The following is a 25,534-nucleotide window of genomic DNA, read 5'->3' as shown; positions in this document are numbered from 1 at the left end:
CAAGTTCTACAATTAATAAGAAGGTTCGCAATTGAACAGAAGGTTGTAGGGAGCCTGAATCGCTCACTTGCAATTGTTTTCTAAAATTTGTGCCTTTTAATATATACTGTTTACAGTTTATCTTTATATATAATGATTTTAAAATACATAACCGAAAACTGTCAAAGTTCCTTAAATTATCAATTCAGTGGCAATAGCTTATCAATCAGATACCTATCTGGCTGATAATTTCAGGGTAGGTAAACCTTGACTTAATTAAGTACAGCTATTTGTAAGATCCAGACAGGGAGTGATTCATGTATGTCTCAGAACTGCTTTATTCTTTTAAATAATAGGCGGCTTAGATTGAAATTAAGGTTGCAGGCTTAATATTTTTTTGAACGGTTGTCATGGAAACGTAATGTATGTCATTGATTTGACGAAGGATTAACTTACACATTAAGATTGTTGCGGTGTTTTTATTGTATGTCTAAATGAATACTAAACACGTTTCTTTCTTTTCTTATTTAATTTTATACTTGAGTTATGATGATCATTTCGGGGCCTTTTATAGCTGATTATGTAGTATGGGCTCTGCTCATTGTTAAAGGCCATACAGTGACCTAGAGTTGTTAATTTATGTTTTATTTGGTCTCTTGTGAAGGGTTATCTCATTGTCAATCATAGCACATCTTTCTTTTTTTTTAAATATTTACTCAATAAGCTAAAAAATATATATTAAAATGTATTTAGTGCTGGCAGTAAGTAATCGAAAACAACAACATAATGTTTATGAAATTGTTACATGACTGTATAATCTTAATTGTACAACTTGGTTTACAACTTTGAGTTTGTTTTCTTTAACGATCTATATCAAAGTTGTTCTTTCCCTTCGATTGCTTTGTGGTCACTACTTCCACCATTTAGGCATAACGTGCGCTCTTCTTTTTTGTCGATAAAAGATACATTACTTTTAGCTATGTTCATACTAATATTAAACACATTACTGAAAAGAGAAAATATGCACATGTGTCATCTTTTTAGGCATATGCAGGTAATTTATGCTATACACCAGGAATCAATAAATAGAACTATGTCAGTTGGACATGCTTTGATACTATGACTGTCCTTGAATTGTTTTTAGATACGATTTGTGTTCGCTTTGGAGATTCCATATACCGTCGAGTTATGAGTTGACCAAAATCAGCATTAATCACAACAACATCTGATACAAAAATTTAACAAAACTTTTAGATATTTGAAGGATGTATTGGCTCCCAATAATGACGACTCCAGTATGTATACTAGAAATATTATCCTGTTGAACTAACTTTGAATATAGCTAATACTGATAATGAATACTGCACTTTCCTCGAACTTGATATATATATATGTCATTGTACAATAAACGGTGAACTCCATACTACAACGTTTGATAACAGAGAGGATTTTTCATTTCGTTTAGTTAATTATCGATATTTAGATGGTGCATTCCTTTGTTACCATCTTCTGGTGTTCATATATATTATCTTGTAAGATTAGTTCGTGTAAGTATCAACGTATAAGATTTTATCGAGAGAAATTTGTGTATTACCGAAAAATTATATAGCCAGGGTTTTCAATATCACAAACTAATCTAAACATTTACTTATTTTTATCATCGGTACAAGGGTATCATTCGTAAATATACATGTGATTCTTCTACGTTTAGGTATTTCACAATCAATATTTTATGGTAATATTCTTTACAATGCAAAAAAGTGTCGGCATTCACCTCAAAAGCAAACAAAACTGTTAAACAGACTTATTAAGAAACGATATAGTTACGCAACTGTTGTCAGGTCATTAAAAATTGCATATTTTGACTTTAATATTTATTCACTTATAGGGTCCTTGCATCGAAATAAACAACACGTTGTTGGCATGATACGGGTTGTTTTCTTTTCATATATTTTATGATGGTATAATACTTAACTTCTAACGGGAGGGTTTGTACTTGATATTCATATGATGAAGTCATAATCTTTCAGTCAGTTTAATTTAGATCTGGAGCTGACATGTCAGTAACCGCTAGTAGTTCTTTGTAAATTTTTGTATCATTGTCATTTGGTTTAGTTTATTTTGTTACCTATTCTGACATAGGACTCTGACTTCTTTTGAGTTTTACTGTGCGTATTGTTATGTGTTTGTTCATTAGCTAAAGGTATATGGGAGGGTTGAGATCTAAAAACACATGTTTAACCCCTCCGCAATGTTGCGCCTGTCTCAAATCAGGAGATTCTGGCCTATGTTAGCTTTTATGCTCTTTAATTCTAGTCTCCTGTGTATATTTCGGAGTTCAGTGTCGCATCCATTGTCAACTAGTATATTTTAAAAAACATTTTGGACCAGCTACAGCACGCCGCCTATCGGGGATTTTATCGCTACATTGGAGACCCGTTGGTGGCCTTGGGCTGTTGTTCGCTCTTTGGTCGGGTTGTTCATGTGTCTTTTTTACTTTCTTTTAAAAAATGCACCTTAAAGGGGCTGTTATTTGGGGTTACTAGTTTTACATCTTTTCCTTTGGAGTTGCTTTTCAAATGAGGTTAATTGATTAGAAATGGTGTACTTTTTGACATTCTTCTCTCAAATGTATATATAGCTAAGATATTTAGTCTCTTATTAACCATGATGCATAACGGTTATCTCTTATTAAAGAACACAAATAATACACATGTACACAAACATGTGTAAATAGTAATGTTTTACATGGTTTTATTTTACAATTTGTATTATCCATACGCATTCAATCACAACTTAATTGAAGTAAGTTTTTTTTTAAATGTATGAAATATGAAAAATATTTAAATAAATACGTGTTCTTTTCTGTTTTGTTATGACAATTTTTCGTTGTTTTGCTTTCCTCTAATCTCTCATTGTATTGTCTAAAACATAAAATAAACATATATTTATATTTCCTAATTTCTGTGGCACGTAGTGTAACGGGAATTAATTGTCTTCTCACGTAGTAGTCCGAAGGCGTATGCATTTTTTGGGCGGCAAAAATATAGTGTTAAATGATAGGTGTATATATGATCATTTCTAGCCCTGCCTTACAATGTACTTGAGTGAACATCAATTTTTATAACATTTACGTAATGTTTTTTGTTTTAAATATTTTGTATATATAAGTATGTTCAAATTAGCATTAAAGTTAAAACTTTTTGTTATATATACATGTAGGTGGTATGGCTAAACAAACGTAATCAGACTTATTTCTGTCTTCAAATTATTTTCATTTAGCCGCAGTCTTTTGACAGATAGCAGATGTTTTGCATTTTAATGTTTTCTTTAATATTTTTTTAACATTCTTATAGCAAGTGCGGTCCATCACTTGGGGTTTCTCCTGGGATTTACAAAAGGACACAGGTTTCTAAAAGTAGTTTTTCCTGGACGGCCTCGAAACAATTTGACATAAGTAGAAGATATTAGAAGTCATTATGATTGCCACAATTTTTAATGTGTATTGATGTGACATGTTTGTACATGTTTGTTTAATAAAATCGGCAGCTCAGAAAATACACAAGCAGCAAGCTAGTCGACAAACATACGTTTGTGTTTTAGTTGTCTATTGGCAGAAGTGTTGTTATGTTAGGAACATAAGGTAAAGAGAAGACCTACATATACATTTTTTATATAATATATTATTATGATAATGTAAACAAATCTTGTCCTCGGGATCTTTTATCAGTCGTTTTTATATTTACTTAGGATTAATACTTTTTGACAAACATTTACCTAAAACGTTTGATTTTGACATTGTAGTACGTGTAATATGTTGGTAAATAAGACAAATCATGAAAAAATTAAGGTACATGTAGAATATGAACTTATGTTGAAACGAGTCTTTCTTGCAGTTCATGACAGGTTTATTTTACAATTTTCCAGTATTAACAGTCCATAAAAAAACTATTTGCAATTTTAAAAATTGGGAATGGACAAAAACTACGCCACCGTTTTATCATTTGGGATATAATGACTAATACAAGCGAGATAATTGGAAGTCCTTTAAATGGATACTGTCCAAAGAGTAGCAAATTATCAAACGAATACTACATAATATAATGTATTTAATAAAAATATAATGAAATATGAATAACAGTTCGATTATCATTTAAATATCCTAATGATATATTTCTTTAATAAGATTTGAATAGAGATTTTGTATGAGACATGATACGCGCAAACAAGCATGAAACCTAGCCACAAGTTTTTGTTTTGTCGCAAATTGCGATATTTTTTTGAAACACCAGTCTGATCAGTGTGTTTTAGCGACCATTGTTAGAAATTTTTGATTTGAGAGCATCATACAAATTATACAAAGGGTGAAGCAATTTGAATTGATTTGTTTATCAATAATAACGCTAAGAGATATAAAGAGATGTGGTATGAGTGCAAATAAAACAAACTTCCATTCAAGTCAAAATTTGTAAAAATAACCAATATAGATCAAAGTACGGTCTAAAACACGGAGCATTGGCTCACACCGAACAACACGCTATAACGGGCCCTACAATGACCAGTGTAAAACTATTCAAACGGGAAAACCATCCGTCTGAACATTAATACAAAAAAAAAAACGAGAAATGAGAAACACTTTTGAACCACATCTACAAAAAAAAATTATCATCAGATTTCTGACTTAGAACATGTTCAAACAAATGCAACTGAGTCAATCATGAATCATCGACTAATGCCTACTTACTTGTTATCCCTGTGTTCATGTATCGCAGTTGGAAAACGCTCCATGTGTGAGTCCTCATCTGATAAAACATCGTTGCCAAATGGACAAGGACATGAACTTTTTTCAATTCTGTTAAAACATGTTTATAGTTAAATTATAAATGATAAGTTGTCTTGTCCGGAACTTTCCGTTGTATGAACAGATAAAAATGCAAAACCTTCATCTTTACATGCATTTATACTATACATGGTTATAAATAAGATTGTGAGTTATTTTTCCAAACAATAAAATTAAGAATGGAAATGGGGAATGAGTCAAAAAGGCAATAATACCACCATAGAGCAACAACCGGTCTTCAATTACCTTTTTTGGAAAGACTTGATCACTCCATGTCTTTCTTTTGCTGACGCAAATTTTTTAATGATGTTAGTTGTTACTTCGGCTAAATCTTCCTCTTTAGTTCTTTCGTCTTCGAGTTTCTGTTCTATAAATGTCTTGTCGAACAGAGCTGTCTCTTCCATTGATCTACAAAAAAAAAACCGGAATAAACCAATTATTCTGGAACAGTATTTGACAGATTACATTTTTTCTGTAAAATAAAAACCATTTAATACAGAGTAAACAGATGTTATTATCTGCAACAGATCTATCTTATCTTTAATAAGTAATTTTGTTTCTGAAAAAAATATTGCAATTTTAAAGCATTTAATTGTAAACAATATGTATTTTTTGTAAAAAAAAAATACAGAAAAATATCTATAACTGCTTTAACCCAATGCAAACTCATATTGATTACAATGTACGTATCTATGACCTTGTTTTTTTTTTTTAACAATTCGACGTACAATGATACTCCTGTTACTTCCTATACTTTTCTAATACAGACATTTAAAACAACGAAAGGAAACTGCTACTGTATCATATGTTACGGAACATCTTAAATCCACCATGTTCTACAAAAAAGTGTTTATCGTAGCTATCTTGCAACATTTAGAAAACAGAAATAAAAAAAAGGTCAGGACTGATTCTTATCTTGAGAACCGATTAAGAGTTATATATATAACCGACAAAAAAAATCAGAAGATAGAAAAGAATGAAAGTTTACATGGTAAATTGACGTTTTTGTAAGACATTTAACCATGAAGCGAAATGTAAAAATATATAAGCAGAGTTAAATAAAGGTTATGACAATCTACATGTGGATCAATATTCAAAAATTGAAAACAAAATATTCAATTATAATTTGTAGCAAACTCGAGCATGCAGTATAAAATGCAAAAATTACAAACATGCTTAACTTCGAGGAGAACTCAATAAGGAAAGTCCCTTATCAAATGGCAAAATCAAAAATCAAACACTTCAAACGAATGGACAACAATTCTCTTATAACTAATTTCATTCAAGCATTTTCTTGAAGAAAATGATGGATGAAAACTGGTTTTATAGCTAGCTAAACTTCGCACTTGTAACATTATTTGAAAATACACAAAACATAAAATACACATTAATTCAAAAACAGCTATAAGGACTTACATTCTGGAATAGTTGTGTACACGTTCGATTTGTAACAAGAGGTCGAAATGTGCATTTTTGAGCTTTTCTAACTCAATCTCATTTTCAGCGCAGCGTGCATGCATCCTATTAAAAAAAAAATTAAGTTTCTGCAGCAATACAAGAAATATGCATATTAACACTTCAAATTTATTATTAGAGGTAACCGGTGAGATCAAGAATCAAGTACGAATCACGAACGTGTCACCTACTTTGCCGTATGACACGAAGCGGGGTCATTAATTTCAAGTTAGAATGCCTAATTGATCATGATTATCTAGCTTTGATTATAAGTGTTTTTTTATTGATTGATACGCGTATTGGCTGTTTTATTCTTTTCATTTTGTATGTCGTCGTCAGTCACGGTGCTTTTTCTGGTGGGAGTGTTGAGAAGGGGGATGGCTTATACTTTTTAGGCTAGACAAAAATCAACATTTCGGTGGCCGTGTGTTACCTATTTTTTAAATCGACACTAAGCGCCGAAGACAAAAAGGCAGCACCCATATATTTATTTCAAAATAAAAAAAGCAGGATAGGAAATTTCATCACAGACCCCCTCTCACACACCTTGATTTTCTACATTGAACATATAGCGGGCGAAACAAATTCTAGCCCGCATGGAAATCATAGCCCCTTCTCCAAAAAAGCCAATAATCCGTGATTGACCATTTTAAAGTGTGTTATATATTATTTGTAATGTATGTAAGAATTACGTGGTACCTTTTTCGTTTGAAACGAGTCGCATGGACTGTCTTGAAAAAAGCGGGTTCCAAGATACGCAAGTCATGTAAAATGGCGTACTATTCTTTTTTCCCGGACTAAATATTTGAAATAATACCAGCAATACCGCATACTAAATGGGGGTTAGGGGACGATCCTTTGATTCTCGGATCGGAGCCGGCAGATTTTGTAAATTTATTGGCCCGGAAAAAAATAATAATAAATATGCTGGCTTCAACCTAAAAAAAACTTAAATTTGAAAAACAAATTGGTCGCGCCGCATAAAAATACTTCAAACTAAATGTTCGGTCCCTACTAGTTTAAATGTTTATTTTTGAACAAATATATCATCTTTATGTTTTTCTATCAAACACATTCCCCGTTTTATTTAAAAGATTGTTCCCATGATTATTTAAATCATGCTATCATTCCACGTGAATATTAAAAATGTAGAAGGCGATCACCCCAAGTATACGTTTATACGTACGGTTTCGTTTTAATCCTGTATATACGTTTAAAATACATAGTCTTATATATCCATCCTTATACTTAAAAGCTCGATTTTGATCATTGTTTTCTAATAAAAGAAACTTTGTGAGGTGTCAAGGGGCCTTTTAGTCGATTATTTGCTTTTAATGAGCTTCACCTAATATGAAAATCACTGCTTCCAATACGTTCGTTTGTCATTATTCGTCGGTTCGTGATCTCACCGATTACCTCTATTAAGTTGATTACATAACAAGATGCGAAATGTTTAATTGGTATTATATAACATAATGCAGACAGTTTCGATTACTACTAATATCAATTGTATATGTTTACGATTGTATATTAGTGTAAATAAACTACTTATATAATACTTTTTACTGACGATGATCAATTTAGTTAAATGTTGTTAGTTAAAAAATACGATTACACCAAGATACCTACGGATGAAAATGTACTACATGTATTATAATATGATTTTCGCCGGCAAACATATAATACGTGACAAACAATATATTTTCGAAATATAATTAAATAATTCGCTATAGTATTTAGTTGTTTTCACCATTTTCGTACCGTTTCATAGCAGACTTGTGTTTATTTCGTTCTGTTTCATGAGAGGTGTGCAGCAATTTTATTTTGGTTTCGTTTGATCTAAAGGAGAAAAAATATTTAAACAGTATGAAAAATGTATATAAAAAACATGTATATAGCGTTTGTTTCGACTTTTACAGGCATCAAATAATAAATAAATAACCATATTTTGCCTGATTCACTATTCAAATTACTGACATACAGAATAGAAAAAGCTGATGTCTAACTGTGGTTAATAGTTTATTTTTGAACATAAAATATGCATATAGAAGTTTCATTTCATACTTTATATGAGAACCTCTGTCCGGAAGAACAGAAAGTCCTAGTCATTAATAACAAGGGGCAGAAGATACAAAATAGATATTTAAAATTCAGCATTAAAAAAAAACCAAGAGAAACTGTCTGTGCTATTGAAAAAATATGACAAACGAAATATGGAGCAACTCCACGACAAAAAAAAATACGGGTTCTAAGTTGCTCCAAAGGGGTACTTCGAATTTGCTCCACACCGATGTAGTGTGACACATGTAGTTTAACCATTGCACACAACGTTGAAAAGATCCTATAGATACCTGATTTTAAACTAATATTAAGATATGACAATATAAACGTATAACCCTTTAACTTAGACGAAATGGTTCACCTAAATATGGCAAACAAAATATCAATTTTATAATGCTTGATAAATAATACCACTCTGGTTCCTAAAATATGTAAATGAATCTTGTCAAACGTCTTAACACAAAAATAATAGTATGTCAGCTAGATATAAAAACAAAGCAAAACACTTTTAAAATCAGAGGATGCTGTCAAACATTGTCAATCGATTAGTTTGTACATTTTGTTTTATTTGAAAGCTCCATGAAAACTGTCATTTCAAAGAACAATCTGATTTTTTGGGTATCCCTAAGGTACGTTAGATTTATCGTAAATTCCTTATATCTGCATGTTCTTGAGGTTTATTTCAAAAGAAAAGTGCTACAAAAAGCTGCTATATTTCTAACATTTAAACATGACTTATATATAGCTAATGTGTTTTTAATATAATAGATGAATAGAAGTCATTTTGAATAAAAAAAAAAAAAAAAGCTAGTACACGTACTATGTAAAATGCGTATTAATTAGATATTCGTTATTAATTTTAAACTGTTAATCCAAAGTACTACCATATTCAATAAACAGATTTTTTTAATGAAAACACTTTTAAAAACCTATGAAAGACAAGACTGTTATCTATATAAAAACTGCAAACTATGACAAAAATGAAGCACAAAAACCTCCTTTTATTACTATAGCAAAGGTTATACATAACCTTTTTAAATAAGCCGAGGCTAATCGCAAGTGATCAAACTAAATAAGCAGGTAATGTACATGTTGAACCAGTTATGGTACGTACAGATTCCGTAAAAAAGGGACGAAAGATACTAGAGGGACAGTCAAACTTATAAATTGAAAATAAACTGACAACGCCATGGCTAAAAAAAAAGGACAGACAGACAAACAATAACACACATGACACAAAATAGAAAAATAAAGAATAAACAACATAAAGTGTAATTTGATAAATAAAAAAGATCAATAGATATTTTATGCACGCTTTCAACACTCAACTTCAGTGTTGACTGTTGGTTATCGTTATACCTAAATTCCTTTGACAATACAAACGTTGGTATAACATAATAACAATAAATGATGAAAACTAAGTCCAAAACTGATGACACAATAAAGAAGGAAAATTACCTGAGTTGGTGTACTAAATATTCGTTTTCATTCTCTAAATTTTTCAGTTTTGCAGAGGCGGTTTCTTTATCCTGGTTTTGATCATCAATACTTTTAGTCAGCTCAATAGTCTTTTGTTCAGCTTCTTGTAATTTGTCAGTCATACTTAAAAATCTGTAAATAAATAAACTGATACCAAGAAGATTCATAAACGGTACAAACATACTGTGCTTCTCATTCGCTAACTGTTAGCAAGATATAAACAATAGACGGAAAGGAATAGTCTTTTCTGTTTCTAGCTGACATTGACACAAATACTGTCATAATTAGTTTGTGAGATAACCATTATTGTTTCAGGAACCTTTCATGATTATTTATTATGTTGACAAACCATTTCACAGATTATTTCAGGGAGATTGCATTTTGATGATTTGTGTGTCAAACTGCCTTATCCAGATCAATTGCGGGTCGGAGAAATATCATCATCAAGTACCCCTATTAGACTCTGTTTAGTTATCACGTTTAAAAAAATATCAAAATAAAAGAAATACAGGAGAAATAGTCAGAAATATAGATACAAGCCAGCCATGAAACTGAAAATAAGCTTGATATTGTTTACCATCTTAAGCTAAATCTCTGTGTAATCATGCATAATAGTCCAGTCGATTTGGGCAGATTTTTGACAAAATTGCTCAGATTGTGGTAAAAGCATGAAACTTGGCATGGTAGTAGTATATGTCATGGACAACATTTTAAGCTATGGACCCAATCTGAAAGTCGAAATTGGCGGAAGAGGCGGCCATTTTGAAATGGCGGCCGTTTGATTTCGATAGATTAATAAAAAAAATCATGAAAATGATATTAGAGAAGCTATTGACATGAAATCTGGTTAATAGAATAACAGTGCTGAATCCAATTGTCTTGTAGAACAAAAGATTTGGAAATATTACCCATATTGAATGGCTGCCATCTTGAAAAATCTTTTTTTCTAAGCCAAAACATGAAGTCATTATTCGATATAATAAAAAAAAATGTATTGTGGAAGATATACAAATGTATTTCTTTGAGCTATATAAACAGGACAAAAAGCGAGCCTATCCCCCTCCCCGAGTTATTCTTCTGTTTTGTAGCGGGTACAAAAGCATTAAAACGCGGACACGAAGAGGATCATAAAATGACCTATTACTCTGAAAGCAATATTCGTGCAACCGCTTTTTCAACATAGAATAACAGGAGAATTTAATTTTATAAGTACAAAAAAAGCAAGAAAAAATTTGTATACCTGTCGTTTATAATAGTTGGCTGATTACTGGATAATTCGCTTTGTTGATATTGTTCATTTGAAACAACTTTCAAAAACCTTGATTGCAGACATAATGAATTGTATATCATAAAAGTAATGTTATAAGAACATCAACTGCTCAAATGTTCGTAATTGACGTTAAAAATATCTAACAATAAATGAAATGTACATGTTTTGTCAAACCACACTCTGTTAATCATATTCTATCACATTGTCCTCCACATTAACATATATAGAGTAGTACAACTTAATACTGCCTTTACACATTTGCATTTCCTTAATAACCGTGTTCACTTTGACTTATAAGTTGAAGCGCTCGCTGCAGGAAATTATTATATAGTCATATGGTATACTCATTACAGATGACAAGGACAGTCATCTGAGGACTTCATTAATATTTATTTTTCGGTAGTTATCTTGAATAATGGCCATTTTGAAAAAAAAAGAAGATTTCCAATATATCATTATTCGCTAATCTAATCATTTCACTGTTTGCATTCATACTTTTTTTACTAATTTGTATTGGATTTTCACAAAGAGGTCAGATAAGACTTGCACATGTTTACAAAATTAAGATATCAGTATTATTTCTGTTACTTACACGTTTGCCTAAGTAACTTTTTAAAACAGAAATTACGTATATATTATATAATTTATGACCGAAAGTTTTTTTGGGGAAAAGATCAAAATTGTAGATTTCGAAAACACTAGAACTAGATATCAAAAAAACATAATGGGCAATTAGACTGGAAGGAATGTGTAAAACGGCAAGAGAGGACATGTAAGGGTTTGCAATGCCAAGCAGATACAAACAGAACAGTCATAGACATTGGAGCTGGCAATCACTCTTTTGATGCAAGCATACGAGGATGTTGAGTCTTGAATTGGTTTTCCTTTCGCTCAATTTCAAAACAGAATGAGGGCTATGGAACTGCAGAAGCACTCCAGAATCACAAGGCAAAATGGCACAAATCATGTCAAACAAATTTTCAGACCTCAAAATATTTCATCAGCAAAAGGGAAACCATACTTCGGATGTTGAAGATAAGATGCCAAATGAAAGGAAACAATAAGCATCCAGACACTGTAAAGTGGAACTGGATCAAAACGAACAATGACTGCAATGTGTTTTTAGTGTGGTGATGTATCTGAAGATCTCCATGATACATCAACATTTTCAAATCGACAAATATAGGGCATAACTGTGCACTCGTACTACAAGACATATTTCCTTGGCAAAAGTAAGAACTGGAGATGTTAAATCCCTAGTATCATGCTTGATGATTGATGAAACTGGACAACATAGCAAATAGGCAGAATAAAAGACACAGAAAGAAAGCCAGGAATGATTTATCCTTGGAGTTGTGCTTTCCTAAATAATAAAATACAGTGATGGCACACGGTCTGGAAGAGGTATTGTACCAATCTTCAAGCTTGTAGATCACGCTAAATTGTACAGTAAACGCCTGGAACATCTTGGAGTTATCATGGAAGGAAGAACTGATACAACGCAGTTAACAAAATTGGAATGAAGCTGCCATAGGATATCTATAGCATACACGCAAGATAAATTAGTGCTCTTGATTTTCAACAGATGTAATCCTGAAGCTCTGAAACAGACGTAATAATAAAAGGGTAAAAATGAAGGCATCACCATAGCCATAGCAGACAAAATATATATGCTTGATACTAAGAATAACTTTACAGGGACACTCAATAACAGCTGTTGACACGAGTCAGTTCAATAGACATAAGTTTCTTTAGTAAGAATGATACAGGATGGCCAAACATCGAGACACAGTCCAGAAATATCGCTGAGTGGCAGACAAGACTTACCATTTCTCAGCTATAATAGTTCAATGGTGCAACTCGTCGTTGAAAGGATACAACTGCAACTTATCAGTCCTCAGATAGAGAGTAAGATGTCTCAAAGATTGTGGAACTGATTCATTTGGAAAGCCTACATTGAATGTCCCTGTAAACCTTTTTATAGTAACAAGCTTAACTCTTTAACAGTTCTCAAAAGTACCAGGATCATAATTTAGTACGCCAGACGCGCGTTTCGTCTACTCCTGACTCATCAGTGACGCTCATATCATAATATTTATTAAGCCAAACAAGTAAAAAGTTGAAGAGCATTGAGGATCCAAAATTCCAAAAAGTTGTGCCAAATACGGCTAAGGTGATCTTTGCATGGGATAAGAAAATCCATAGTTTTTCGAAAAATTCAAAGTATAGTTACTTTGACTATGAAGAGGCCTTCATCATCACGACTAAAAGACATGGTCTGTTTCAGAACTTCCCCAACATATTCGTTGAGAATCCGGAGAAAGACGCAACCTTTCATGTGTGTTTGCATATCATCTATTGCAGCAAGTATTTAATTTTTCAGAAGTGTTGTATTAATCATTCCTTCCATGACAACTCATATTTACTACGAACTTTTACTGTACAATTTACCAATATCATCAATTTCAAATATTAAAACAATATCTGTTCCAGAGTGTAAGCCGTCACTGTTTTCTCTCAATTTGGCGAGCACCACCAGATGGATAACAGATTCTTGACTTGTTTTCTGTGTCTCGAATTCTGTCTAATTGCCTTGTCGTGCAGTTTTAACAAAGATTAAGAATGATATCTGCTCCTGAAATTTTAATCCCCAGCACTGAGTCTGGCTAAAAGAACAATGGTTAGTAGTTCAAGTGACACTCACATATACTCTATTGTCGATCATAATTGTCGATGCTTCATGATGATAGTCAGATACCTCATCACAATGAAAGAAAAAAATCCCTGCAATCATATTGTTCTTGTTAATTCATAACCACTGTGTCTGGTTATTTTACTGGTATTTTTATTCCGTGACTCATCTTAGACGTTTTTCACTTTACTGATAAAATATTGATCTTAAGATTTGCTTTGACAGGATAAGTACCTTTTGCCCTTTAATTCTCCCATTACATAGCCTTCATCAACTTGGAACAGTTGTATGCTTACAAAAAATGACTGATTACCAGCTCAAATGTCTATATGTCTGCTCTTTTTGTATTTGATTGGCATTGTAAATCCTCATGTGTCCTCTCTTGGCGTTACGGAATTCTTTCCAGTCTATTTATTATTTTTTCAGCTCCAGTGACTTTAATACCTACGTAGTATTCCTTTTCAACATACAGTGGTCATGACTTATATTGTATATACGCATTTTTTTTTTGGTGGTAAAAAGGTAACTAAGCCCTACATGCTAAACTGCAATTAAAAGAATTTACGCGTATTTTTTAAATACATTTATTTATTAACATATGCATGCCTTATTTGAACACTTGATGAATATATCCTATATGAATATCAACAGTCATAAATAAATGATTGATTAGCAAAACTAGTTGTAAATGCATATAAAACTTAGTGTTAATTCAAAAAACAATTAAGGATAGCGAATAATGATATATTGGAAATTTAAGTTTCAAAAATGGTCACCATTAAAGATGGCCACCTAATACTTAAATATTTATCAGTTGATATTCTTTGTCATACATGTAAGATATACGAAAGTTTATCAAGTAATATACTTTTTCATATTTTTTCTAATAATTTTTATTGATTTTTTTGGACATGAGTTCAAAATGGCCGCCCAGAACCGCCATTTTGATTTTCTGAATTGGGTCCATAGCTATAAATATAAGTTATGACCTCAACTAACACTCTCGTAATTTTATGCTTTTACCACAATCTGAGCAATTGTTTCACAAATCGACTGGACTATAATAACATATGTCCGGGTAAAACATTACCCATTTCTATTCTCAAATTTCAATACGAAAAAGAAATGTATATCGGAAATATGCACTTACCATCACAAGACGCCAACTAATTTTGTAAGTGCATTTGATTATTAAACTAAATTCATATATTGTAAGAGTTGTGGTCTGATCGTATGTATTTATTCAGTCTAAAATTCTCACACAGCAAAAATTAGATTTAGTTGACAGCGTCTGAATATCATGTATTTTGTTGAGAATACGATGACTTATCTTGAAAAACATATCCGGACATCAATTCTTCATCAAACAACATATAAATAAAACATTGACATATACAGTATATTGTTACAAAATAATCATTTTGCGTCTGTATTTCAGTTTTTTGGAAAGTTTCGTGTTGATTGATTGTAAGTTTGTATATTGGGTTTGTAAAATGTCTTTTATTCTCTTGCTTTTTTTGTCTAACACATTTCGATATTTCTTAGATACATTATGTCTCTCCATAAATTTTTGTTAGAGGAATACGTATATAATACCAAAACCAGGTCATGTAAACTAACATGTGGAACGATTTTCAAATTAAGGAACAAGGCGTTGGTTGTGTTACTTGTTTGGAATTCATACCCAAAGTAATGTTCTGCATATTGTATATATATATATCAAACAACCATTACTAGCCGTTTTATTAGTATGCCATTATTCTTTAGATTAGTGTACATATAATAAAAGAAGATGTTATACGATTGCCAATGAGACAGCTCTCCATAAAACAAAATGACAAAGAAATTCACAACTTTAGGTCACATGATACATTGTTGTATTCAAATAAAAACATTCTTCCGTCCACAGGTTGTTTGACTAAGAAATGGGACGCGTTGGAATTGCCTTAGCTAGGCATACATTTGTAAACAAATTATTCCTTGTGTATTATCTCAGAAAATTCTTTCACTTCGAAATAGCAATTTCACTGTCACTTTTCCGTTTTTCTTGAGTAAAGAAGTCAAGTTTTAAATGGCTGATTGTTTAATAAACTCTGATTGCTCGTAATAATTCACGTAGATGACTGAAGATAAAAAGTGTGTGATGGAATTACACGGAAGTTGTTGAAAATATAACTAGTCTGTATCAATTATTTTAACAAACCTTGTTTTTAAATCATTCAGTTCTTCAAATAAATTCCTGATATAAGTCTGCAACTTTGTTATAGTTCTCTGGGAAACGATCTTTTCTGATTCACTATTAGTTACACTGTAATTATAAATATGTTATGAAGCATTTGGTTACCAGGTTCGGTTGTACGGTTTGAAAGGTGTACACATGTTCAAGCCAACATGTTTTAACTCAACTTGAGCATAGTTCACTTTAAGCATATGCTGTCATGGACTTGTATGATTTATGATTTCAGTTGAAAAAAACATATATAGTTGTGTAAAACGATGCTATGAGGAATACTTTTTTCTATTATTATTCAGTTATTGATTTTTCAAACATACGCTTACCAGTTGCTAATAGAAATTAACCAAACACTTGTATTTAGTGTTTTTACATGCTGTATGTGAACTTCCTAGTATATAATTTTGAGTTAATTAATATCAAAAATTATTATGAACTAATAATTCAGAAAGACAAAAGTTACCATGTTTAGTGGGAAAAGAAAATATGAAGACAGACAAGCTCATGGAACCTGATAAGACTATAAACTTAGTTCGTTCTACGGTGTGTGCATTTCTTTTTAAAATAATGAATACTTGAGAGAGCAAGAACAGAACATTAGCTAAGACCAGCAAATACGGAAACAATTTCAACGTAATCCTGATGATGTCCACATGCCAAAAGAGATGACATCAACTTTCGAACATTTTCATGCACCAGCATTTCGGTAGAAAACCCAAATTAACAGATTTATTACATTTTAAAAAAAACGTAAAAAGAAAACGATCTCACTAATCATTTTGTTTTCGTATGAAGTAATGGGCCAGTTGTATTCACGCATTCCTACAATGTACAATATTAAAGACTTAGTACCAACCAGAAAAGATGTCTTTTACAATCTGTTGCATCAAATATATCTAAACACAAAAGTAAAACCATATTTTTGACAATATAATTTTGCCTCTGTCATTTTTAGCCTTTTTAATCTGAAAATTGCCGATAAACGTTTTGTACATCTACACACATATTTTAACATTGCATCTTCTTAACAGTTAGGATATTTATTTTCATTATACTAGCATGTCTGTTGTGAGTGAACTCATGTTTAAACTAGAAATACGTGTGTATATGTTCCAGACCGTATGAGTATTTGGACCGTACGCGTACGGTCTGTACCGTATGCGTATATTTTCAAAATACGCATACGGTCGGACCGTACGCGTACGGTCTGACTAATATTAAGAAGTTGGTCACGTTTATCAGATACAAATGTATATAACAGATCAACATAGCTTACATCTCAAATTAATGTAAAAAGTTCAATAGTTATTGAAATAAAACAAAATAATGTTGTAACTATTTTAAAAAATCACGTTTATTTAATCTGTTAATCTCCTGTATTTAGCATGTCAGTAATTCATATATTGAAGCCAAATATGCTAATTAAAATTGAAGTTATCGGAAGTAAACTTAAAGTGGGAGGACAATCGTTTTAGAATATTAAGGAACTTTACAAAAAAATGCAAAGCAACGTGCATGAACAAATTATGTTACTGTAAAAAAATATGACGTTCTTTGTGGAAGTCAGTGTCACCTTGAGTACCAAAATAGGAATCACGGATATAAAAATAAATAATTTAATTTCAATTGTTCGCTTAATCATTTCATCCATGTACATGTAATAAAATCAATTTGTATAACTAAAAATAATGATTTTGATAAATATTTGTTTAAATTTAACCAATATGATCCCAAAACATCAGCTGGACCGTACGCGTATACTCATACGGTCCGACCGTACGCGTATGGTCGGACCGTACGAGTATACGTATACGGTCCGGACCGTACGCGTACGGTCCAAATACTCATATGGTCTGGAACATATATATCAACTTCTTTACTAACATATGCAAACACAATTTTCATTCTGTTATTTTTGTGACATGTTTTTATCCAAACAAAATTAGTCATCAGTAAACCAATTGTTTGCCATTGAAATGTTTCACCTTGCCATTGATATACATATATTTGATAAATGCAACGTCTTTTTTGTCATATTTAGCAATGTTTCTATTAAAACATGCTACATCCATAAGAATGCACTTTTGATTCAATTTTTCTTAATTCTTGATCTTGACAAAAGATGAATTATCACATAAATAAGGTCGTTCTTTTAAAATGACTAATACTTTCGCAAAATCTGTTGACATACACGCAAAACCACAAATAAATTTGGTTTTGAAAAGAAATGAAAATGGCAGATGTAATGCATATACTAAATCTGCAATCATGAAAAAAACATTAGCCTTTTCTTCAAATCCTCAGATACAATCCTTAGATTACTCTGCAACTTTTTGACAGCTCTCTGTGAAGTGATCTTGTCTGCCTCCTTTTTAATAACACTGAAAATTATTAGAACATGTGTTAAGCTATCCTCATGATACATAGTCATTATTCGAGTAAATTCGTCGGGGCATCTTTTTTTCATAAATTTATCCCTGTTCGGTTTAACAATGTTTAAGCATGGATGTTATGAATTTGTATGCTATATGATAACAATTTAACTCTGAGGAATAAATATCCACTATCAACTAAGAATCAGAAAATAGTCAATAGATGTCAATCTGATTTAAAAATTACCAAAAGAAAAATATAAAGACAAATAAGCCCAGGAAACCCTCAATAAACTGAAACTACTGTGCTGCAACTAGATGTATTTAAGAATTTCTTTTTTTTTTTATTTCATAATGTAAAAATATCAATTTACATCTGGCGTACTTTTCTTTTTTTAACTCGACATGCAAAACCTTCATGATAGTTAAGGTTATGAATAAAACAATTTGTATCATCAGAAAAGTGTCAAGAGTTTTTGTAAATGCCGCTTTTCTTGTTTTATCTTAGAAATAACAATTTCGCTGAAACATACCTATTTTCAGGGAATACATTATACAAACTTTCCTATTTTCATATTTTAATGAGTCGAGCTATCATGCTCGTACATTAGACGAGAAAAATAAAAAGTGTTCAAACTATAGATTAACAAACATTTTAGTAAATATTATCTAACATGTATATTTACTATAAAATGCAGCTAGTGTGTATTTATTATATGACCATGATTAACAAACCTTTTTTTAGATTCTTTCAGTTCCTCGGATAATTTCCTTATATTGTTCTTTAAGTTTGTAATAGCTCTTTGTGAAGTGATATTTTCTTTTTGACTGTAAGACAATTGTTAGTTGTTAATAAGTTCGGTAAAAAGTAAAATAAAAGATATTGAACTACGAGGAAAGTTCATCACAAAATTGAAAGTGCCTGATAAAATGGCAAAATCAAAGGCTCAAAACGATAAAAATTGTCATATCCCTAACTTGGTACATGCGTTTTTTTATTATGAAAACAATTGATGGGTCATCTTTTCCAAAATATATCCAAATGTCTTAAAGGGTTCATGTATACTTCGTCTTTCGTTTGAGAAATCCCAAACAAAAAAAGTAATTGTGGTCTTTTTTTTCAACTCTCAAAACACAAAAGCACGAAAAGTGCGTAAATGAAACTTACTGCGATGACAAGTTTCAACATCCCCTTCCATTGAACAAGAAATGAATACATTGTTTATTTGTAAATTAAAACATGTTCGAATCAAAATTGAACACAAGAGGATTTTTTTTATTAAATAAAAACAACACAAAAAACAACCAAAAACAACCAAAAACGGATGTCATTTTCTATTTTTTTTTTTTATTTATGAATCTAGATTTTGTTAACGTGTGTCAATTGCCAATCAATTATTAATCTGCTTGAACAAGCTTATTTAAAGCCAATAATGTGACAAACTTCGATTTCGAAAATTGTTGCAATATTGGAAAGCATTTATAATTCGTTGATGTCTTTATATAAAATAAGTATCTTGCTCTTTCATGTTGATCAGATCTTTGACGTTATGGGGATATTTTTATATTTTGCAAAATGATTTCTGTGTTATAACTTGTATTGTGGCAAAGAACATGATCACGTTAAGATACTGATAATACATCTCATCGAAAATTAATTCTGCTAAACATATTCTTTTAACGAATTTATCAAGATTCGTATATCAATCAAGTAACACCATTCTAATACCTCTGAATCAAAGTGTAATTGAGTTGGTGTTTATATTCATTTGTTTTCCTGTAAAACAATTCCGCACTGGTAGCATTTTCATTTTCCACTTCTGCCATTTTTTTCTTTAGATGGTCGATCACTTTCCTTTGGTCTTGTGCTTCTCCATCCTTAATTGTCTTAAGCTTTTGCAGCTGATCTACGAAGGCAGCTGTTGCATCTTTATCAATTTTAGCGGCTCTACATAGAATGAACAAATAAAATAAATAGTTGAATAGGATTGTCAATATGAATTAGGAATCAATCTATGAACTGTGAGTTTGAAATTACACATTCAATTAATAATACAAAACACAATCGCTAAAATAAATCAAAGACCAAAGTTGAATTTTTTTTACAGCATACATCGTTTTATTTTCCATCTAAACAACAATGCAAACATTTACATAATAGTTATCAACGAAACCAGTTTTATAAGTAGATATACATGACGCGCATTGTGTTAACCTAAGACGCTCAGATTAAAATAGTTGCCTGGAATACATATACTTTTACAACGTAGAAAAACAACTTCCTATGTTATCATATCACAACAATATTGTAACAAACTGTTAATAATAAGAAACACATATCACAGAGATATGTCTCGCCTTTTTGTAATTTTGATTATACAAATGTTCAAAATCAAAATAGCAATACCTTAACATCTTACACAAGTTATGCAAACATTCAAAGTCAATGAACCATGACTGAGTTGCATTGCTTAACAATCTCCATGTAAATGAGATGTGCCAATGCTTATACATCTGCATACCACAAACCATTGACCTATCAATAGAACATGACTAAGGGAATGGAACCAAAGTATTTCCATGGAAATGAGATATGCCACATGCTAATACAACTGCATACCAAATATCATTGACCTACCACTTGTGGTTCCCCAAAAGCTAACTAGTACATTTAAAATAAGCAAACGTTCAAAGCCAATAGACCATGACTTAAGGGGCAGGGGCATTTCATCTCCTTGAAAATGAAATGTGTCAATACTTGTACAACTGCATATCAAATATGACTGAAATACCACTTGTAGTTCACCATCAACAGGACCTAATCACAAACTAATACATTGTTACGCCGTCGCCGACGCTGACACCGGAAACAGCATATCTATGTCTCGCTTTTTGACTCCGTCATATCATTTTGTGTTATTGCATACTTGTTTTCTGTTTCAAGAATATGCTTGTTTTTGTTTTCAATTGTAGCCATCAAAGATTTTTTTTCTTCTACCATACATTCCATTTGTTGTTTAGCATTATCTAGATTGTGTTTGGCTTCGTCCAGTCTGAAATTAGAAAGCAGAAAACAATAAAGCGTGTGTTATCTATGTTGCCAACAGTTTCTTCACAAATTTAAAAGAATATTATTAACTCATTATGTTTCTCATATTTTAATCACAGAAAAAGATATGCATTGCTCTTCCCTTTCCAAGTAACCAAGCGTTTTGTATTTTTTTTAATTACAGAAACTTCTTAATAATAGGCTTTGAAAACTTCTTAATAAAAGGCTTTTTCCTTTCTGAAAAAGGAAATCACCAATTCACCAACATTCCAACTGACTCCATTTTCAGAAAACGAAATCTGTAACAAACATAAACTTTTAGCCACCGCTTTACAAGCAGAGCCAAATACAATGAAAGTCCCAACTATGTATTGGCTTCCGAAGCTACACAAAACCCCTTACAAATATAGATTTATTTCGTCTTCAAGCCATTGTTCAACTACTAAATTGTCTATTCTTCTTACCAGCACACTTGGTACAATTAAAAACCTGATTATAAATTGTTCAAATAAGGCCTTCGAAAATAGTGGAATAAATTACTTTTGGAGTGTCAAGAACTCGTTGGAAGTACTTGATAAATTGCATGCTTATATTGGTGATTTTGAATCTGTTCAAAGTTTTGATTTTTCTACACTGTATACCACATTGCCTCACATTCTCATTAAGAAAAAAATCACACACTAATTAAATGGGCATACAAAAAATCAGAATGTGAATATATATGTTCAAACTCTTTTAGGTCATTTTTTAGTAGCAATAAACAAAAAAACTATGTTAATTGGACATGCTTTGATACTATATATGCCCTTGAATTTTTACTAGATAACATTTTTGTTCGCTTTGGGGATTCCGTCTATCGTCAGATTATCGAAATTCCAATGGGGACTAACTGTGCATCACTTATTGCGGACCTGTTTTTGTATTGTTATGAGTTACAATTTATGACAAAAATAAGCAAAGACCCATCGAAACAACATCTGATAAACAAATTTAATAATACTTTTAGATATTTGGATGATATTTTGGCTCTCAATAATGACGACTTCAGTATGTATATTAATGAAATTTATCCTGTTGAACTTACTTTAAATAAAGCTAATACTAACAATGACCACTGCCCTTTTCTCGATCTTGATATCTATATCACCTATGGAAAGCTGAATACTAAAATTTATGATAAAAGGGATGATTTTTCATTTCCTATAGTTAATTATTCGTTTTTAGATGGTGACGTTCCCTTGTCACCATCTTACGGTGTTTATATATCTCAACTTGTACGATTCGCTCGTGTATGTAACAATGTTTTAGATTTTAACGAGAGAAATTTATGTATTACTGAAAAATTATTACACCAGGGTTTTCGATATCACAAACTAGTCAAAACATTTACTAAATTTTATCATCGGTATAAAGACATCATTCGTAAATATAGCTCAACATGCAGACTTCTAATACGTTCAGGTATTTCACATCCAATTTTTTATGGAAATATTCTTTATAAAGCACAAATGTGTCAGTATTCACCTCAGAAACTTACAAAACCTTTGAATAGACTTATTAAGAAGGGATATAATTACGATACTGTTGTCAAGTCATTAAAGATTGCATATTTTGGCGTTAATATTGAGTCAATGATAAGGTCTTTGCATCGGAACTAAACACATTTATTCTAAAATCAGTTGTTGGCATGACACGGGTTATGTTCTTCTCATATATGTTATGATGGTATGATACTAAACCCCTAACGGGAAGGATTGTGACTGATGTTCATATGATGAAATCATAATCTTTCAGTCAGTTTAATTGAAGTCTGGAGCTGGCATGTCAGTTAACTGCTAGTAGTCTGATGTTATTTATGTATTATTGTCATTTTGTTTATTTTCTTTGGTTACATCTTCTGACATCAGACTCGGACTTCTCTTGAACTGAATTTTAAGGTGCGTATTGTTATGCGTTTACTTTTCTACATTGGTTAGAGGTATAGGGGGAGGGTTGAGATCTCACAAACATGTTTAACCCCGCCGCATTTTTGCGCCTGTCCCAAGTGAGGAGCCTCTGGCCTTTGTTAGTCTTGTATTTTTCTTAATTTCAGTTTCTTGTGTACAATTTGGAAATTAGTATGGCGTTCATTATCACTGGACTAGTATATATTTGTTTAGGGGCCAGCTGAAGGACGCCTCCGGGTGCGGGAATTTCTCGCTACATTGAAGACCTGTTGGTGACCGTCTGCTGTTGTTTTTTATTTGGTCGGGTTGTTGTCTCTTTGACACATTCCCCATTTCCATTCTCAATTTTATTTGGTTTAGGCAAACATTATTGTCATGTTCAAGAATAAATAAACATCATATTGTTTTACAAACGTATATTACAAAAAAAAAACGTTTGACGTTTAATATATATGAAATATAAATTTCAACTGTCAATAAATATTTGATTATTTGTTGGAAATGGAGTGGCCATTCTGTTGCTATTTCATTGGAAGTCAGTCTATACGTTCTTTGTTTGCATTCAATTACTAAATATAAGACACTGGACATTTATTGCATATTTCATGTATACGGACAGTAAAGAATATTACTTTTCTTATACTTGTCTATATATATTCTTAATATACCCTTTCAATACTCACTCTCCTTGTAATATACGTGTAACTTGTCCTCTGCTTCCCTATTATTATTAATTACATGTATTATGCATATAATTGATATTCATTGAAATATTTAGCCATATTGTAAGTAAACCATGCTGCTAATTTGTTAGTTTTTCTATAAGATTAAACATGTTAAAGTCAATTAGATTGCTGATTTCTCCTATGATGTTTAGGAATCTTGTTCAAACTCTAAACGCCTAGTAACAGAATAAACAATTAGATAACATTACATGGAACAATAAACAATAAGCAGATTTCGAAGATGCTATCAAACATTGGCATGAGTACAGCTAAATTATGTCCAGTATTTATGTGACAATTTCATTGCAAATAAGATAATAACCCTCACCGAAAATGCACCAACCAATCCAAATCCCCTTTTTCCTATTAACAAGCTTGAGTGAATTTTTGGTTCTTACCTGGCTGAGATCGAATTGAAGCCAATGAGATATCTTTGCAGAAAATCGCCTTGCACTAGTACTGTATAGGCTCTACACATAATAAAGCTTTCAGTGGCTGTTTATAGGCTTAATTGAAAACAACGTTCAATTATATGATTACCTTTGATAAAAAGTGCAATTTTTATACGTGTGCATGCAAAACCATTTTTTTAAGGGGTCTAAGTACAGCATCAAATTATTTTTCAAAAGACCAAAAAAGTGAGAAAAAAACCAAGTCAAAGTGGAAGGCAGTTATTTTGGCAGTTTCTTAGCCTTCCCAGTTCACATATTTATCAGTTCTGTTGCTTGGCAGTCCTTAACCTTCCGATATTAACCAGTTACTTCATATACAAAAATAAGCAGTTTTTCTAAACCTCACAGCTATTCTGGCAGTTTCTTAGCTGCTTTAGGCAGTTCATTAGCAGTTATTTTCCCGAAATATTTGAATAAGGTACTAAAAACTGTTTCCAGTTCATGAATATTCATACTTAACTGCTTCTTTTTTATTAATATTCTTATAATACTTGTAAATAATTGCTAAGGAAAATGCAAATATGGTCATGATCTTATGCAATTATTCATACTAGTAGCTGTTTAAAAAGTAACAATAACATGGGATAATTATTAAAAAACTGATCTTCTATGTCATCCAAGTTCGTGGTTAATATGTTTAGTTTTTTATGTATTCCAATTAAATATTGATGACAATGGTGCAAAATATAATAAAAGTTTTAACTAAGTCATCTGATATCAGGAAAATGGAAATCAAGATTCATGCAATCTTATATACAATGATATTCTTAAATTGATTACTTGTTATATCAACCTGATTTAAGTATTTAAGAAGTTCTTGAATATCAATACGATTATTAACAGTTGCAGATCCAGGGGAGGGTTCCGGGGGTTGGATACCCCCCTTTTTCGGATGATCAATAAAATTGAGAATGAAAATGGGGAAAGGTAAAAAAGAAACTAACCCGACCATAGAACAGAGAATAGCAGAAGGTCATCAAT

General features: G+C 31.6%; 1 protein-coding gene across 1 annotated transcript; it reads right to left on the bottom strand.

Annotated features, from left to right (window-relative positions):
* Positions 1 to 766: 766 nt before the first annotated feature.
* Positions 767 to 20,401, bottom strand: LOC139487078 (uncharacterized protein MCAP_0864-like). Its single transcript, XM_071272083.1, has 11 exons — positions 20,111 to 20,401; positions 19,117 to 19,209; positions 18,295 to 18,390; positions 15,980 to 16,084; positions 9,794 to 9,946; positions 8,036 to 8,113; positions 6,236 to 6,340; positions 5,066 to 5,227; positions 4,724 to 4,831; positions 2,835 to 2,903; positions 767 to 985 (listed from the first exon to the last, which is right to left on the bottom strand). Exons 1-11 carry the CDS (start codon positions 20,206 to 20,208, stop codon positions 853 to 855), a joined length of 1,200 nt encoding a protein of 399 aa, XP_071128184.1. The 5' UTR covers positions 20,209 to 20,401; the 3' UTR covers positions 767 to 852.
* Between the last annotated feature and the right edge of the window lie 5,133 nt (positions 20,402 to 25,534).

This window comes from Mytilus edulis, chromosome 8 (assembly GCF_963676685.1).
Source record: "Mytilus edulis chromosome 8, xbMytEdul2.2, whole genome shotgun sequence".
In the NCBI taxonomy this organism is placed as follows: Eukaryota; Metazoa; Mollusca; class Bivalvia; order Mytilida; family Mytilidae; genus Mytilus; species Mytilus edulis.
This window is presented reverse-complemented; position numbering and strand designations above follow the sequence as displayed.

Excerpts from the sequence above, each read along its gene's own strand:
- LOC139487078 (XM_071272083.1), bottom strand. The coding sequence starts at position 20,208 with ATGGCAGAAGTGGAAAATGAAAATGCTACCAGTGCGGAATTGTTTTAC. Across the intron at positions 9,947-15,979 it reads CTGAATGATTTAAAAACAAG|ATTTTTAAGTATGACTGACA; the intron begins GTTTGTTAAAAT and ends ATTTATTTACAG. Across the intron at positions 4,832-5,065 it reads ATCAAGTCTTTCCAAAAAAG|AATTGAAAAAAGTTCATGTC; the intron begins GTAATTGAAGAC and ends ATGTTTTAACAG.